The sequence below is a fragment of the Amia ocellicauda genome, chromosome 10 (genome assembly GCF_036373705.1).
Source record: "Amia ocellicauda isolate fAmiCal2 chromosome 10, fAmiCal2.hap1, whole genome shotgun sequence".
Classification (NCBI taxonomy): Eukaryota; Metazoa; Chordata; class Actinopteri; order Amiiformes; family Amiidae; genus Amia; species Amia ocellicauda.
This window is the reverse complement of record NC_089859.1, coordinates 13710549-13728349: the sequence shown is the minus strand read 5'-3', so window position 1 is coordinate 13728349 and position 17801 is coordinate 13710549. Positions and strand designations below refer to the sequence as shown.

At 38.8% G+C, this 17801-nt stretch overlaps 2 protein-coding genes across 2 annotated transcripts; both read left to right on the top strand.

The window, feature by feature from the left end:
• The first annotated feature begins 1485 nt into the window (after positions 1 to 1485).
• Positions 1486 to 5461, top strand: tmem35 (transmembrane protein 35). Its single transcript, XM_066715039.1, has 2 exons — positions 1486 to 1760; positions 3236 to 5461. The coding sequence occupies exons 1-2, from the start codon at positions 1560 to 1562 to the stop codon at positions 3596 to 3598; spliced, it is 564 nt and encodes a 187-aa protein (XP_066571136.1). The 5' UTR covers positions 1486 to 1559; the 3' UTR covers positions 3599 to 5461.
• Positions 5462 to 6397: 936 nt separating this feature from the next.
• Positions 6398 to 16900, top strand: cenpi (centromere protein I). The gene is made up of 20 exons (XM_066715038.1): positions 6398 to 7204; positions 7317 to 7454; positions 7737 to 7858; positions 8052 to 8159; positions 8343 to 8391; positions 8584 to 8630; positions 8868 to 8957; positions 9057 to 9185; positions 10117 to 10263; positions 11125 to 11245; positions 11352 to 11443; positions 11937 to 12054; positions 12244 to 12308; positions 12727 to 12836; positions 13515 to 13650; positions 13864 to 13988; positions 14302 to 14350; positions 14526 to 14741; positions 15298 to 15339; positions 15955 to 16900. The coding sequence occupies exons 1-20, from the start codon at positions 7060 to 7062 to the stop codon at positions 16075 to 16077; spliced, it is 2172 nt and encodes a 723-aa protein (XP_066571135.1). The 5' UTR covers positions 6398 to 7059; the 3' UTR covers positions 16078 to 16900.
• Positions 16901 to 17801: the final 901 nt, after the last annotated feature.

The window sequence follows — 17801 nt, the reverse complement described above, 5'->3', positions numbered from 1 at the left end:
CATGTGATTGGTTGGTTAGATAATTGCATTAATGAGAAACTGAACAGGTGTTCCTAATAATCCTTTAGGTGAGTGTATAATGGATCATGCATCCACTTCCTGTACATTTTAAACATAAATAAAGTGATTTGACCTCCTAAATCAGGATTAAAACATTGGTTTGCAACCAACTCATTATTTTTCATTCCTTCTGAAAAACAGCCTGTTTAAATATCACCAAGTGTATTTATAGGATGAAGTTTCATCCTCAGTTTAATGACAGCTGGATTCCTTTGTTAGATGGCTGGAGGAACACTGTGCAATTCCTCCTGCAGCACGGTGGGTTTTGAAATAACACCTGCGGGTCTGCAGCCATACATACTTGGGTGGCACACATATCCCCACGCATTCCCCCTACATGATCAATCCCCATTACCCAACCAAACATCCACATAAACGCATGGTAGGGACTTAATTTGGCAGGGACTCTCCCACAATCACATGCAGTGCCCCAGCAGTCCAACGAACATAAGAAAGTTTACAAATGAGAGGAGAGGAGAGGAGGCCATTCAACCTTCGTGCTCATTTGATGTCCATGCATGACTTGGTAATCCAAGGATCATATCCAGTCTACTGAATGTTCCCAGACTGTTGGCTTCAACCACATCGCTGGAGAGTTTGTTCCAGATTGTCACAACTCTAGGCCGATATGCAAGAGGAAGAAGTCCCCAACAGGCCCAGTCATGTAGTATTTGCCCTATAACAACACACGTAGTACTAGATGAGGGGTATACCCCCTGTCATGCTAAGGTATTTTCAATACTAAGTATTTTTGGTGTGGGTATTTTTTACCTAATCTGTTTATTAGTTACTGCTGTTATTTCAATGTGCACAGTGCACTATTTACATATGTGTTGGCTTCACTTAATTGAGATCTGGGAGTTGAGGAAGCCAGTTCCCATTTAAAAACTATGCATTTAAAAGGGTGGATTAATTCAGGAAAAGTTTAACCATCTCCATTAAAACTTTTTTTTTTTTTCAAAACAAAGCACTGTAACAAAAAACAGTGCCCCTTGAAAAAATGGTGCCCCTTGCTTCTTGAGAGCAAATACACACCAGAGCCACAAAAGTGGTTGTGTATTTATTCATAAGGCAAACAAATAACCATTATAATCTGCTTTGAAGTACAATGTTTCTGTTTTTGCTTCAGCTGTATGTGTGACAGTTGCCGACAGTTACCTGGTATGGTGTGTATGTGGGTGTGGTGTAGCCACTTCCAATTAAGTACTGTTTTAATTAGGGCAAATTAGATGCAAATTTAAACGCGTTTTACGTGGGGTTGCAATTGACAGAATTGATAAAGACAGCAAAATAACGACATAGCATCAGTTGTATTGCTTGCAGTGCTAATTAAAATAACTGAATACAACACGTTGGATCATTTCATATTGTGTGATAATTTTGAATGGGGACGGGTGGGGGGTTCAACAAGAAATAAAAGTGGGCTTTTGGACCCAGCGGCCACGGTATTTCGCCATTGTCCCTCTCTGCCAATCCTCTGCGCTTGCAGGCTCTTGTACATGTGTAGTAGAAAGCCGGGCTCTGGGCTTGAAGAAAGGCAGTCGTGTTCTCCGGCACTGCAGCTGCAGAAGATAGCGACCATGGCTTCACCAAGGACAATCACCATTGTGGCCCTATCCTTTGCTCTGGGCCTGTTCTTCGTGTTCATGGGGACGATTAAGCTCACCCCAAGACTAAGCAAAGACGCCTACAGTGAAATGGTACGTGCATATCTTGAAATAATACAGGTTTCCTCAATGAAGAGTAGAGCCATTGTTGCATCGCCGTTGCACGAACACGCTACCGGCTGTGTGCACGGGAAAAAGGCTGCAAATTGGATATCCCGCGGGAGTTAAAACAAATACTGCATTATAACGATTTGGAGTAAATAAGAGGCGCTAGTGTGTTATTGATGGTGTTATATGACCTTACAATGCGAGCAAACCCGTAACCTTATCGAGCATCTCTGGGAGGCTGTGGCTACAGCACAAATAATACAGCGCCCAGGGTTTAGCTGCAATTGATCTTTTCCGCTTTTCTTTTAATTTAATAAACATCGGTCAAAAATTGGCGATGTATTGTAGAAAACAGTGAGGCTTAAATTCATAGGCACGTTGACCATTTACGTGTCGGTAATCTAATCTATACGATCTTCTATTGGTTGCATCATTGAGGTTTTGGATTTAATTTGGCATAAAAAGGGAATGCTATTCAAACCACTGCAGAGTGAAGATGATGATGATGATAATAATAAACAAAAAAATGGAAAATAAGGCTTTGTAGGATCGTGGAGCCTGATGGGTCTTTCCTTTTTGCAATTTTGGACAATGGCGGCTCTTTCCAGCAAATTCCACTCTGTACCTGCCGTGCTCCTGTTCGTCTCCAGCGCTGCCTCACGGCACAGGGCTCTTCTATCGATTTCAGTTATTCTTGTTATAGGTAATCACATCCACATGGCTACAACAAATCGATTTAAAACAAATTTCGATATGATTGGAGGCACCTTCATTTTACGCTGGGACTATTGCACATTTTTATTTTTAAATTATCATTAAAATTTGTTATAACTGATTAGGATTATTTTTCTGTATACAATGATCACAATAATAATAGCTACACATTTGTATCCTAAAGATCTGTTTATTTGTGGAATTTGTTGCCAGTTGATTACTGAACTAACTGTTATCAAAGGTATTATTTTTAAACGCACAAATGTATAGAAAATGCCTACTAGGAGTTCATTACCTCTTAAAGTTGCATTATTAAAAAAAAAAAAAAAGATAAAATAAAATTAATTTAATGTAAGTTGTTTGCCGCCACCTAGTGTTACACAAACTCATTGTTCTCCATCCACATAAATGACTATAATAATAGTGAAGGTTACAAAGACGGCAACTTATCATATGGTCTGATTTGAGTCCTGTAGCATATAGGCATCTCAAGCTCAGAGTCAAATTTGAACTAGCTGGTTGTGGGTATTTCTGTCTAAGTACAACTATGCAGCCACTGGGATTTCTGTTTCTCAGTGTTTAGTAAGGGAACAAAAAAGTGCTTAATTTCCATGAGGGGTTTAATGGGCAGAGCACATGTATCTTACAAATGTGTACACACTGCAGTGTTAAAATTACAATTCTTATTGCAACCTAGTAGCCATGTCCTCTTTCTTTTATTAATTACTGTTATTATTATTTTTCAGAAACGAGCATATAAAAGCTATGCCAAGGCCCTGCCCGGATTGAAGAAGATGGGCATCAGTTCGGTTCTCCTGCGAAAGATCATTGGCACGCTGGAGGTGGCATGTGGAATTGTGCTAACCCTGGTGCCAGGACGGCCCAAGGACGTTGCCAATTTCCTTCTCCTCTTGGTAATGCTGGCTGTGCTCTTCTTCCACCAGTTGGTGGGGGACCCTCTGAAGCGCTACGCTCACGCTTTGGTCTTTGGCATACTGTTGACCTGCCGGCTCCTCATCGCCCGCCAGAGCGACGAACGACCAGAGAGAGAGGAGAGCAGGGAGGAGCAGGTCAACGCTCAGGAAAAAAACAAAGTGAAAGTTTCCTAGTTCCCGGACGCTGTGCCCAGCCATGCCAGGAGGAGGCATGGCATCCCCTTACAAAAAGACAGTCGCCACAAACGTGATCGCTGCAGACCTGGTTACCCATTTCTCCTGTCCCAATTTTGGCTTCCTGATGCAGTTCACCCCGACCAGTAGACCATCACACTTGTGGCAACTGTTTTGAGTAGAGCTCAGAAGAAATGACAAAAGACGCTTAAAGCAACAATGATTCCTTCCTATTCAGCCCATATAGGTTCCAAATATATGCGTCTAAATGATAAGAAATAAAAATGATAAACAAAATTAGAAACCAATCACGCCTATATGAAGAGTTTGCCTTCACTAATATCATAATACACCAGCCAGTAATTGGATAGATTATAGGACAAGTTGTTTTCTTTGGTAGAATGATATGGACAAAAAGTGTTAAATTCTACACAATAAGTATACCGTCCCTTTTTATTTGAGCTGAATCAAAATGAGTGCTGTGGATGTGGATGTCATCCGACAGCTAAAAAGAAGGTGGTGGGGGGAGGGTGACTGTGAACCCAGATTGGTCCTTACATACCCTTATTTTTCTGGGCAGTGTAGAAAGAGGATGTGGTTAATTTGAAACTGCCTTGCAGGTCTTTGTTTTGTCTTGTGCTGTGGTTTGCCTTTTCAGTGTCTCTCCGATACTCTCTCCCTTCCTCTCATTCCGCCCATCCCCATGCATGCAGTATTCCAGGGAGTTTTTGTCCTCCTTTATAGTAGCGATAAAATCCAGAAGCGCAACTGACATCATCTGTTCTGTAGTTAAGATAGATAGCTTTAGTGTTACAGAATGCCTTGCCAGCTTTGCAGTTCTATGCCTCCATTGGTTTAAAATGGCAATGTTGAAGAAAAGCAATTTGACTAATGCTGATTCTTTCTTTCTTTTTAAACCAGTCAACAATTTAATTAACAAGATTTAAAGCCACTTTGACAACGAAGAGGGAAAAAATCCCATCATCATCTAATTTTCATGGCAGCATGTTTTTTAGTTTTTTTTTTTTTTTTGTGGTTGGGTCTAGAAATTGGGGAACTCTGGAGCTGAAAATGTAGCAGAAACTAATATGTTAATTTCCTTTGTTGGTGGCTCATACAATTACAAGAAATCATCAAGAATGAGATAGCGGTCAACATTTAAATAGAATTATTTTTGTTTTTAATGATTTGTTTTTATAAGTCCAGGGCTTTTCATGGTAAGGCATCTCATCAAACGTGTTGGGGAAAGATCGCACCAAAGAACACCATAAAAGAAAATGTCTTGAAGTCCATATTCAAGACATTGCTAATTGGATATGTTGTCCTCTTGAAGGAAAGTATTCACAGGGCAGTACATCTAATGAAAACATAAGCTAATGAGTTCTGGGTTGACATGAAGCAAGCATGTCTGAGTCATAGTTATAATACACTGTTTTATTTTAAGAATGTCATTTTCTGCTGATTTAAAAAAATATATACAATTGAAGTTGTGTATGTTAAAATTACAATATCTTTAGGAAACCATAATTTCATGGCAATTCAATTAAGTTGCAAATTTGCACTATTTTTCATATTTCACTGTATGGAAATTACTCAGGTGTGCTTGAAGGTACAGTCTGCCATGTGAGCATAGGAGAGAGGAAATATTTCAGACTATCCGAGAAAAATGTCAATCCTAGAACCCTCAACGAGAGCACTGGGTGTGTAGGTGCTTTATTTCCTGTAAAACTAAATGAGCTAAATAAACTGTTTGGGGAAGAAAATATGCATTTGTTATGTGTGTTTGTTATACTGTAGTATTGGTCTGACTTTTTATATGGAAAATGTTATGCTTTGTAAAATAAAACATGGCCTAATGCATAACTCATTCACCAGGTGATCCTTTGTAGATGTCCTTGTGCAGAGCTTTTGGCCACTGATATTAACACTGATGCGCTCGAAATTTCATGAGCTAGAATGTTTTGCTCTGGTAAACAAACACAATAATTTACATTACTTATTCCATACTACACGTCTTGTATTTATACACTGTAATGGATTTTACATTGATATAATCTTACAATCACCTTTTAATGATTGCATTGGACCGGAAAGTCAGGTTAGGAACAGAAATATATGTATTAGTGACAGCTGATGGTAGTATAATAGATATGTTTGTGTCCATGTTACAATGTAATGTAGCACTTTATAATTATATTTACCTCAGAATTTGGTAAGAGTAGCATTTGTAGGTTATAACCAGTTATTAGCATGTCGTATTTGCAAATAAGACCCCCCTCCCCCCACATACACACTCTCTTGGGGCTATATTATTGTATTATCAATAATAATAAATATTCTTAAATAAATACATATCATGAACATTAACATGAATGCTATTATACTACAGCTACTAACCTACTTAATGTATGTACTATTACTGATGGATTATTAAACCTACATTCTACTACTACTTCAATTACAAACTATCAATTATTTTAACCTACACACTACCATATAAATAATACATATCATGCAAAAAGTACTGTCACATGCAGTTCAAATATATTCAGATAATTAAAATTATTGTTCAGCTAAGACAAAGACTAACTCCTCCCACTGCTTTTCAGTTTTGAAACCTAGGCTACATGACTTTTGTCCATTTCCCATGAGGCATCTGAACGACAAGATGATGAAGATGATAGTAATACAACTGTATAAAATCTGCAATTTAAGATTATAACACATGAATGTCGCTGGACATGGGTGTGTAGGTGCAGAATCCTTACTTCCTGACTTCCAGGCGTGGCCTCGCCGCGGCGTTAGTGCGCCTGCGCAAACGGTGCCGCGCAAGTTTGAATTTTTCCCCCGGCTTGTTTACCTCCAGGTCCAAAGTTGAGCCGTGGACTAATATATACTGAACATCACCCGTAACCAGCGGTTGTTTTTAAAATAAACGCTTTTTTCTGACTTTGGCGGAATATCGGGGTGGTATTTTTCATTTGTTCTTCAGCGGACTGTTTTGTATTGATGTTTGGGCAATCGGACGACATTTTGTTTCTTCTCATGTGGATCCATGAAGACAGCAATCGCATCCCTTTGCCAGGACTGAAGACTAATCCTGCCTATAACCACCGATGTCTACCCCCTTGCAACCGTATGCTTTCCGATGTGACATCTATCTAAAGTGGAATTAAGTATTAGTAGAGGCAATACAACAGGATAGGGCTAATAAACAAAGGAGGCCACACGTCTTTTCAGTGCGAAACATTTCTATTTTAATCAGTCGGTTGGCGCATTTAAAAATACGTTTCGCTTTAGTGTGCCGGACCGCTTCGTCGCAGATACAGCTCATGATGCCCGGCTAACCACCCCTGCGACGTGGGTGCGTGAAACACAACCAAGAAAACAAACGTGGCTGAGATGTAATCCCATCCTGTGCTGTGGATGGTATTTGGACATTTTGTTTGCGGTGCATTTCAATGACGGGGCACGCCAGCGCCGGTGGCATCATGGCAGATGTGAGTTCAGCCTCAGCAGCTCTTGGCTCGTATCTGGGCCGAGGTGCCAGGAGGAAAGCCGAGGCGGACTGCCCCTTGGCATCTGCTTTACAGTACTTTAAACAAGGTAGGTCGCTCTCTGACCCACTGGTGCTCGACCATTCCTGCATTTGTTGGAGGTCCCAATTCTCAGTGTTTGACAAATGTCATCTGATCTGTCTTTTATGTTTGTCTTTCAGTTGAAGCCGGCACTCCTTGCAGGGGGAATTACGTGTTGGAAAACCACCTGGAAATAGTTGAACGTGTGGCGTTCACCCGAGGGCTGCCCCCGGAAGGCATCGCTGCCATGCTGGACTTGGCTCTCAGCCTGCGCATTGGTATGATTAACCCCCCAGCTGTGCCTGAGATAGTCCTGGCCAGTATTGACAGTTTTTAATTAGGATGTGAAGGTACAATTTAATTACTGCAAATGTCAATCATCATTTGAAGCAACAGCCCATAATCAATTTTTAATGACCATCTTCCTTTCACATGCATGACTACAGTATTTCTCATACTCTTGTCACACACCCCCTGCTACCTCATACCTTCAGCTACCTTGAAAGAAATGTCTAGATCAATGTTATCACTGACCTGTTTTCATATTTTCATCCTTTTAGCAAATAACACCTTTGGCCTTCGGGTGCTGAAGTGTTTAATTCCAGCATCAGTTGTCCCAGATAATGCAGTGACTAGAGGGGTGTCCTGGTTCTGTGTTGGCAAACTGTCCTCAACTATGCAGGTAGATAATGTTGAGCTCAAATGAAGCATTAGGCCTACATGTTAACGATACAAAATCCAAATTTTATTGATACACTGAAGTGCATTCATTGTTTTTGAGTATAATTGCATGTAAGAGCAAGCGGATTACATTTGTGATAACTGTCCACATCAAATGCAAAATGTGTTTAAAGGTTTTATTTTGTTTGTTTTAGACCATGTTCATTCGCTGGCTTATTACTGTGTTTGACCTGATTGAGCCAAAGGAGCAGCTGCATGCCCTCTATGGCATCTTTTTCAGCTTTCTGCCTGACGAAAACTTGGTAAGTAGATGGTACAACTTCTCTAGTGGTTTTGAGAGGCATTCAATGGGTGGAAAATATTTATCCTCTTGACATCGTGGAATGCTTCGAACATCCAAATATCAATTTCTTACAGGGTTTACCACTAAGTAACTGACAAAGATTCATTATTCTGAACTGTGTATATATTTTTCTAATTTTCAGTGTCCTTACATCTGCCATTTGCTTTACTTGTTGACCCAAAGAGAGAATGGTAAGTAGTGAATACTTTTTTCATTGTATTTAAAACTTTCAATACTCGTGGAAGTGTATGTATATAATGTATTTCATCCCCTACTACAGTTGTATAACTTTTTAATACCAAATATATTGAAATGTATTAACACAAAAGTATTTTACCAGTGTCACATGGGTTGTAACTGAGCCTGTTTTATTTATTTTTCAGTTAAACCTTTCAGAATCAGGCGACTGATGGACCTTCAGTCTAAAATGGTAAATATTTACTAGGCGGTTGTTCCGTTTTAAGTACTTGCTTATAAGTTTCATATTCTTGCTTTAGTTTGAAGTATCGTGATTATTGTTAATAGATTTTTAATTGTGTTATCCTGTCAAGTATTTTCTCAAGCAGGACTGCTCGGAAAGGATTAATCCAATTAGTCTGCCTCCTTGGTGGTTTTCTGCTGTGGTGATGTCATTTGGGCTCAAAGTTTTCCTTTCTATATTTTCAAGGGAAAGCAGCCATTCCTGCTGGCCCTGCTGTCTCTGTACAAAGTGTTCTGTCCAGAAATGGTCTCTCTATCAATGCCATCAAGAATTAAGGTATGTGGCATAACATAACATATACTCAAATGTATCTTAACCTTTTAAGCATGTGTATGACCATTTCAATATATACATTTATGTATTTTTCATATACAGAATGGCTTCAAGAATTACAACTCCACCTGGAAAACAGCATTGAGTGTGGTACAGAGAAACAACAAAGCAGAGATACTCAATGATCTGCAAATAACGGTCAATGAAAGGCACCCAACATCTAGGAAAAGGGTATGTATATTATGTTTTTATAGCTCCTCTTAAAATAGAGAACAAAAATAAACTGTTTATACTTTTTTATTATACTGAACAAAAATACAAACAACAATTTCAAAGATTTTACTGAGTTACAGTTCATATAAGTAAACGGGGATTCATCAGTGAAGAGCACACTTCTCAAAGGTGGCAATTTGCCCACTGAAGTCGGTTTCTATGCTGAACTGCAGTCAGGTCAAGACCCTGGTGAGGATGACGAGCATGCAGATTAATGGCTTATGGTTGAGAAATGAACATTAAATTATCTGGCAGCAGCTCTGGTAGACATTCCTGGAGTCAGCAGGCCAATTGCACGCTCCTTCAAAACTTGACACATCTGTGGCATTGTGTTGTGTGACAAAACTGCACATTGTAGAGTGGCCTTTTATTGTCCCCAGCACAAGGTGCACCTGTGTAATGATCATGCTGTTTAATCAGCTTGTTGATTTGCCACACCTGTCAGGTGGATGGATTATCTTGGCAAAGGAGAAATTCTCACTAACAGGGATGTAAGCTAATTTGTGCACAAAATTTAAGAGAAATAAGCATTTTGTGCGTATGGAATATGTCTGGGATCTTTTATTTCAGCTCATGGAACCAATACTTTACATATTGCGTTTATGTTTTTGTTCAGTATAGTTTAAACTTATTTCTTGGCAAATGAACCTGTCTTTCCATTTTGTGAAGCACTCTAATTTGAAGGAAATGAGACTGACATGCCATAATTATTTTGCACTCCAGGGCTAGCTACTGTAAATTCTGGTTGTAATTCGCCATATGCATGCTATTAAGCATCCTCTTGGTCCTTATAGGTTAAGAAATGGATGATGTCATACACATAGGTTAGGAATAGTTTCAAGGTAAAGTGCTCCCTTTTGATTATGACTTTCTTTTCAAACATGCCCAGAAATGGAACACCCATCTTGTTGTTCCTCCGGTGAGCAGCTGTGTGCCTCAGACCAGTGCAGCGGGCTGTGTGACGGGCAGCAATAGTTTTCCTTTGGAGCAGCTTGCCACATTCCCACAGCTGCTGCAGAACATCCACTGCATTGAGGTACAATTACCGTGAGGTTACTGCCTGCTTCTTACCAGTTTGTATGTAGTGCATTTTTATCATCTGTATAAAAAAGAGGAGCTTACTGTTATTCTGGTAATCCTTTATAGATGAAATTAATGGCTTGTACTAGCCAAACACGTGTCAGTAAAAGCTGCTATTTGGAAGAAACTGTTTGAATTGTGTGTTGTGATTATTTTGTTTCCCACAAGGTGGTGATGTTTCATAATCTCAGAGGTTTAGCCAAAAGCTTGCCTGAACACCCTGAATTGTCTGTGTACTAGATGTGTTAAAACTACGAGTTCAGCAATCAAGCTACACCAAAGGAGTAGAGAAACACCTTTGGAAAGCTAAGAAGCTTAAAGGAGGATCTCAGTCAGGCTTCCTAATAAGATGGAGAAAAGGCTGGCCTAATATATAAGCCCCTTGTGATGCAAATAATATAAGATATGAACTTGAATTGAACAGGGTTATATACCATCTTAATAAAGATAATTGTGTATTAATGTGTGTTAAAATTGCTTTATAATAGTGGTAAATAGTGGTAAATAATTAGAAATACATTGTATAAATGCACCATTATATGCTGTCACTATGCTGAATATTGGGATACAATCTAAATTCTCATGGGAATCAACTCATACATCTTATTTGCTGTGGTAAAAATAGTAAATGTAGACAGAGGTGTTTTTCTTTTGCCAATTTGTCTACAACTACAAAGCATTCCCTGCTAGGCCTGCACACTTGCAAAGGCTCTCATTAGTCATAGGTACAATTTGAAAAACAAAATCTATAACAAAAAGCTCAGCAGTACTGATGTTCGTTGATTTGGTGGTCAGTGACTCAATTTTCATATTTTAGCTCCCAGCACAGATGGGTTCGGTATTGAACTCCCCGTTGGTTCTACATTATGTAAACTGTGTGACGGACGACTCAGTGTTTCTAAGGCTGGATTACTGGCTGGGTCATGCACTCCATGAAGGTGAGCTGCTTCTTGATTAACTGTTAATGTGGCGTAAGCAGTCTCAACTGGTTTATATACTTTCTTCTTCATGTTGATCTGATTTGTTTTTTTCTCTTTTATGCAGAGTTTCTGTTTTGCAAGGATACAAACTATCAAAATCATTCTGAAGCCACTGAATTCTTCAACACTCTGATCACAGCACAACAGTTTCTTCAAGTAGGTCCTGATTTCTGATTCACACACACACACCAAAAGCAGTGCAGTGTTATATTTTATTTACATGTACATGTGTGGTACACATGCAATACATTCCTGACAATGAAATGATGAAAATGCAAAAATCACTGGGGTCTTTTTTTCTAAGCTACGGCTTAAGCTGATTTCTGGTCATTCTGGCTCCCCCCCCTCCCTCTCTGTAATCAAGTCTTTATCTGTAAGGACATGGTTTATCAGTGTAAGCTCTGATATTTCGACCTTGGCATATTTTCCTGTATGTTTATAAAAACTGCAAGTCAACATGAAAATAAGGACATTAGCAATACTTTTTGTTCTCTTAAGCAAGCCATTTCCATGTTGTGTGGTTTATATGATCTTGCCCAATCAATTATCTTAGTATTCTGTGTGTATGCCTAAATCACAACAAGAAAGGTAATCTGGAAAAAAAAAAAAAGCAATTCTTTAAAACAATTTTGTTTTGTAACACTGTCAGGAGGGGTTCTCGAGTACAGAAGTCTTCATCTATAAGTTCCTTCGTGTTTGGGACGGCTCCCTCTTCCGGTCCCAGATCCTTACCTTGCTGAGCTCAATTCCCATGATCCCCTGCTCAGGTGAGTCCTGTCCATCACTGCCACCCTACTGACACGTGTTAGTAAATATATTTTCTAAATTAATTAATGTTTTCTTAACTGTTTGCATCTTGAGAAAAAAAATCTGAAGCAGCAGTTAGAAATCATGAGTTCTTAGATTGATTACTTTATTGTGTACTTAGTATCTCTTGTGATTTTCATATTTTGCAGACATGAAGCATCTTCTTTTCGAGCCCTTAATGCAGCTGTTCTTCACTTCCTCCCTCTTCTTCAAGGTATTTATGCCATTGATTTTGAGGAATTAGGTTTTTCATCTGAACAACAAAGACATCTAAAGCTGTTAAAGTCTAGGTTTTCCTGCAGAATTAGCATTAATATATTTATTTTAAGTTGCCGGCTGATTTTAAAACCAAATCCCTGAGGTGTGCTCACCCCTCCCCCACAGACGCACACTAAATTGACACCCTTGCTTTTCAACTTGTCATAAAAGTTTCAGAATCTCTTTTAATAATCGTGAAGTCATAGCTGTTTAAATTCAAAATCGCTCCTCCACACAGCATTCCCAGCAATGTTTTAATTGATTGCATGAAACCATTAACATACGTCAGCCAACGGGGCTTGTAGAGGGTGTAAGCCACTGTGAAGGGATTTTCTTTTTTAATTGACTTTTTTTTTTTCCTCTCCCTCTCACAGTGCAGTGTTGTCGAGTGCTTAAACAACATGCTGGTGAAGTGGCTGACCTGGCACTCTGTGTATGCCACTGAAGATCAAATTGACTTGAGTGTTTCTGGTCACTCCCCAATGTGAGATCCTGTGATTGTCACGACTTGCTCTTTTATTTTACCACTTCATTATCTATTACTAGAAAACACTGTCGCACCATATAGGAGTTCAGACTCAGAATTACGTAAATACTATCTTCGATTTCAGTTTCCTCTGTTGTCCTTCTCTTCCCATTTCAAGGTCATTTTGACTGGATTTGTTATTTTGTTTATTTCATGAATGCAGTGTAGTATTTCTCATTTTTTCTGCAATATTAAAAAAAAAAATGTAGCACTGCAGCAGGTATTAGGTATTTTACACTTCAGATATATGGGAGCGGGGGAAAAAATGCAATGTTTTGCAGATTTTCTAACTTTAAATGTAATGCCTTGTATAGCTTTTAAATTAGTCTATAAAACAAAAAGGGGGAGATAGGTTAAATGTACTTTCATTTTGTGTTTTAATAGGATTTCCTGTGTGGCTTGCTGAAGGAGGAATAATGATCCTAAAGTAATGTTCAAGAGGCACAATTGCAGTTCAATTGCTTCATTTTCTATGTATGATATGGATTTATACAGCTCCGATTTTTCATTCATAGCCTCTGTACGTTGTTAGTGGTTCACAGGTACTGAAGTACTCCATTAAGATTGCGTTTGGCTTTTTCTGCTGAATAAATGGGGAAAATCAATGATCTTCCCTTTTTTTTTTTCTCTATTCAGGAATATGAGCCTTTCTGGATTGATGAGCTCAGTTGTGGAGCTGGTTCAGTTTGTGGGTCGCCTCTCAACCGTAGCGTTGCACCTTGAGGCATATAACACCTTACTGCTGCATTTCATACTCGACTTCTACGAGACGGTAAGGCAACTCCAGTCATTTAAGGGCTTTGGTTTTAAATAGCAATATCTTTATCACAATGTCAATCAATTCATCTTTGTTCATAGGTTGTTTTTTTATGTTATGTTATGTTTTTTTCATTTCATTATTTGTCATTTATGATTGTCTCTTCCAAAACGAACACATCCGTGGGTGTATTAACGTTTCTCCCCCGTGTCAACTGGCTGTGAGCAGGTGTGTGACATGTATTTGAAGTACGACTTGCCTTTGGTCGTCATGCCTCCTGCTGGTGTTTTCTACCCTGCCCTCCTCAGCAAAGAGCCTGTGAGTCTGAACCAGCTCTGCCACATCATGTATAGGTAAGGTAGCGCTCCAGGGAAGCAGTTTACACCGACAATTAACCTACTCCATGTTTAAGCACAAGTTGCTCCCTGCTTTTGGGGCCTAAACGGCTAAGAATAACTTAGTACATCCTGTCTATGCCAAATCGAAATAAAACCACTTTCTTTTTGGATTAAAGCATTCCCTTGTTATGTTTTTATGCTTATGTATGTGCAAGTGTGTATATTTGTAATAATCCATAATTAAAGAAGCATGTCTTTACACATTAGAACACTCAATATATTTGAGGTAAAGATAAATATGATAATCCTGCATTATTCATTTTTTCAGATATAGAGCAAATCTGGTTGCTGCAAAACATCCAGATGTCCAGACAACGGTACTTAAATTTTTCTCATGTAATGTTTTTTTCCCATTTTTATTTTATATATCCAGGAAAGGTTTTGCAACTTTAAAATTGATTCAGTAATAACTAATATATTTATTAATGTAAACTTCAAAACCATTTCACTTATCTGTCACTGCATTTTATTATTATAATTCTTTCCTGCAAGGCATTTCACATCAGTCGGAGGACCTACAGAGAGTATAACCAGTACGTGGTGGCTATGGTGAGCTGCCTGTGGAAATCCAATGCTTTCCTATCGGGGATGGGCATCGAGGTGAGCCAGGACTTACTGGCTCAGACTGAGCTGTCCGAGTGCAGGACCAGCTTCAACATTGTCCATCACCCAGCTCTAATGGGATGTGCCATTGACTTCTTTCACAAGGTAAGAGGATAACTGTCTTTTTGTGAGGGTGGAAAATGAAGAAAAGACATTAGCTTAGGAACTGGATATTTCCTGTAAATTTGTCTGCTAGTTTTGAAATCTATTCCATTCCACACAACAGGGAGCGGTTTATTCCAGATAATCAGCATTACAGACATGTAATCACTGAAGCGTGTGTGACATAATATCGGTTTTAACCTCCAGTGCATTTCGTTCACTTTACGGTGCACTGGTGTAAGGTTAGCTTTCTCTTCATCCTCAACATGTGGAGTGACATTCCAGTAAATCGCTTCCTTTACGGGTGAGATGCTCCCGTTGAGTCAGAAACATTTAAGCACACATGTTGAGAAGAATCTGGTATCAATTGATAATTTGTGGAATTGCTTTTTATAATGTATGGGTACCAGTGAGGCTCCTATGGTTCAAATGTATTTAATCCCACCAATCTCTTTTACTCTCGACCTTTCATTTTGTGCTTAACTCTGGTTGAGGAGAAATACACTGTGTATATAGTTATAATCTGCAGATATACTTTTTATTTTTCCCCCCTTCCCAGTGCTGGCCAGAAAGTAAGCGACTCAACTTAAATTCTATTAAGGTAGGTGTGGCAATTGTTTTATGAAAATCATTCATTTTAAAGCATACAAAAGGATCTAAACCTAAACAGTAATTTTATTATTAAAATCCAATATGATCAAGAATATGGTGATCAGATTATTAAATATTTGTTTCTGTAATAGGTTATATTTATATATAATCTGCTATACAAATATATACAAACAAAAATGTGAAGCTCATCAGTAATTTGATGCAAAAAAATATATATATATACAGTACTGTGCAAAAGGTTTAGGCAGGTTTGAAGAAATGCTATAAAGTAAGAATGCTTTCAAAAATAGACATGTTAATGGATTATATTTATCAATTAACTAAATGCAAAGCGAGTGAACAGAAGAAAAATCAATATTTGGTGTGACCACCCTTTGCCTTCAAAACAGCATCAATTCTTCAATTTGTTGCACAGTACTGTGTGTATAATCTGTATTTGTAAATGATGCTATTTTGGGGGATAATTTAAACCACAATAAGGGGGGAAGGGTAATCTTTTAAAATGCAACCTCATTGAAGCTTTGTGGAATCACAGGCCCACACAGCAGACACTCTCCCATTTTAAAACCAGGCTTGCCTAACTGCAGTGTGCTTTGATCTACAGGGGAGGCACTGGGATTGGTACCTAGAATATCTCTTCACCCAGGGCTTTGAGGGACTCAAGGAATTTATTGAAAGCAGCATCACCCGGGTATCCCATTCGGCAGGCAATAACGCTAGCCGCTGAGCTGAGGGAAAGCTTATCTGGAATATAGTCACTGCTCTGCCAAGGCTCTGCGCACTGCCATCGTTTTATGACGCCGCCAAGAAGACCTTGTATTCAGGATTTCATAATTAACTTTCTTCTTCTGTGACCGGCTGGTAATGATGTTGCATTGTTTGGCTCTCGGTCTGGATTATCTGTGGCATAACTTTCCTTCTGGGCCAAGGATACACACTAAATTTGGGATTACGTCAACTGTCACCTTGAGAAATATTTGCCACGGGATCAGAAGAGCAATGCTCTCTTACCTGCAGTGTGCTCACGATCTGGAAATTGACTTCCTTACAACTTGCAGCAGCTGTACGTCTGTCGGTCTTCGGTCAAAGGGAGCATTTCCAAAACCAGTTGACGCATTGGAAGAAGGAAGAAAAAAAGTTGTTTTTACGAGTGTGTTTGTACAGCGCTCCAATGTCAGGTGTCAAGGGGCGCTATAGAAATGGAATAAATCGATTTTTAAGCAATATGTTAGGAGAATTACCATGATTAACTATTATGAATAGACCAATTGTGGAAAGATAGCTGTCACTTTTACTGAACATATTGCATGGATTTAGTGCAAAAGTATTTCATTCTAAATTATTTTAGTGACATGTCTATTGCTCAAAGGAACGTAACTAGTAAACGAGAGATGTTGGTTATATGTTGCAGTTAGCTTGCTCTATGGAAACTCATAAATTTAAACATTTGTTTCAGTATATGGTATTTTTGTTACCCTGCACCCTCTTTAGAAACAGGACTGTAATGGGGGTTATCATTGTTTTTTAAATAAAGTCATAATCTCTTTTTAGTTTGTATCTTTTCAAGTCATTACATGACAAACTCCTGCTTTTTAGTTTGTACAGTTATTGTTCTGAGTAGCAAATTTAAGCTCACTTGCATTAGAGTATAATATTTGTTGTAAAAGAACTAAGGACTCATTTCAAGATAAATGATGGGAAAAGCGCACAGCCCTGGCACGGTCCCAGAGAGAGGGGGAGAGCATGTGGAAAGCCATTTGCTGGCTTGGCAAGAGGTCTGGGCCTTTTCTTGATGGGGTTGCAGCCTCACTTGGAGGACCATTGATCCAGGACCACAGCCTGTCTTCCCGTCCAGTGTTACAATATCATTTGTATGGCATGGCCTTGCTCTTTTTAATTCAATGATAGAAAGGCTACTGATACAATTCTAGCTGTGCACATCGATCACTTTTCTCCTCGCCATTGGAAAGGGGTGATGTAACTCTCTCGGCATGTAAATGTCCTGTTATTAGTGGGTTTTTAAGTTTGGTTTTATTAAAAAAAATAATAATAATAAAAAAAAATAATTTAATTGATCTTTTCATTATAGCTATTTTCATATTCAGTCCCGATTGCATTACAGAAAGGAAAGGTTCTTGTGGATCAAATAAAAGGCAATTCTTTTATTTCAGGACCATCCATGACTAACAGGGATGCTCAGTTTAACTTGCAATGCTATTCACCAGGTAATCACTATCTTAATTTGATGTCTTCAAATGAAATGAGCCAGTCAAGATTTAAGCCTGTCACCAGTAACGCTTGTAACCTTGGTATCTGTTCCTGACCGTTCTGGGTGGTCTGCTCAGTTTTCCTGTACAGCAGTGCTTTTTAAGAGCCTACCAAAGACTGCTTAATCACTAAAGCATCTAGGTCTAACGTAGCAGAAACAAAATCAAGACGACACCTACGGGT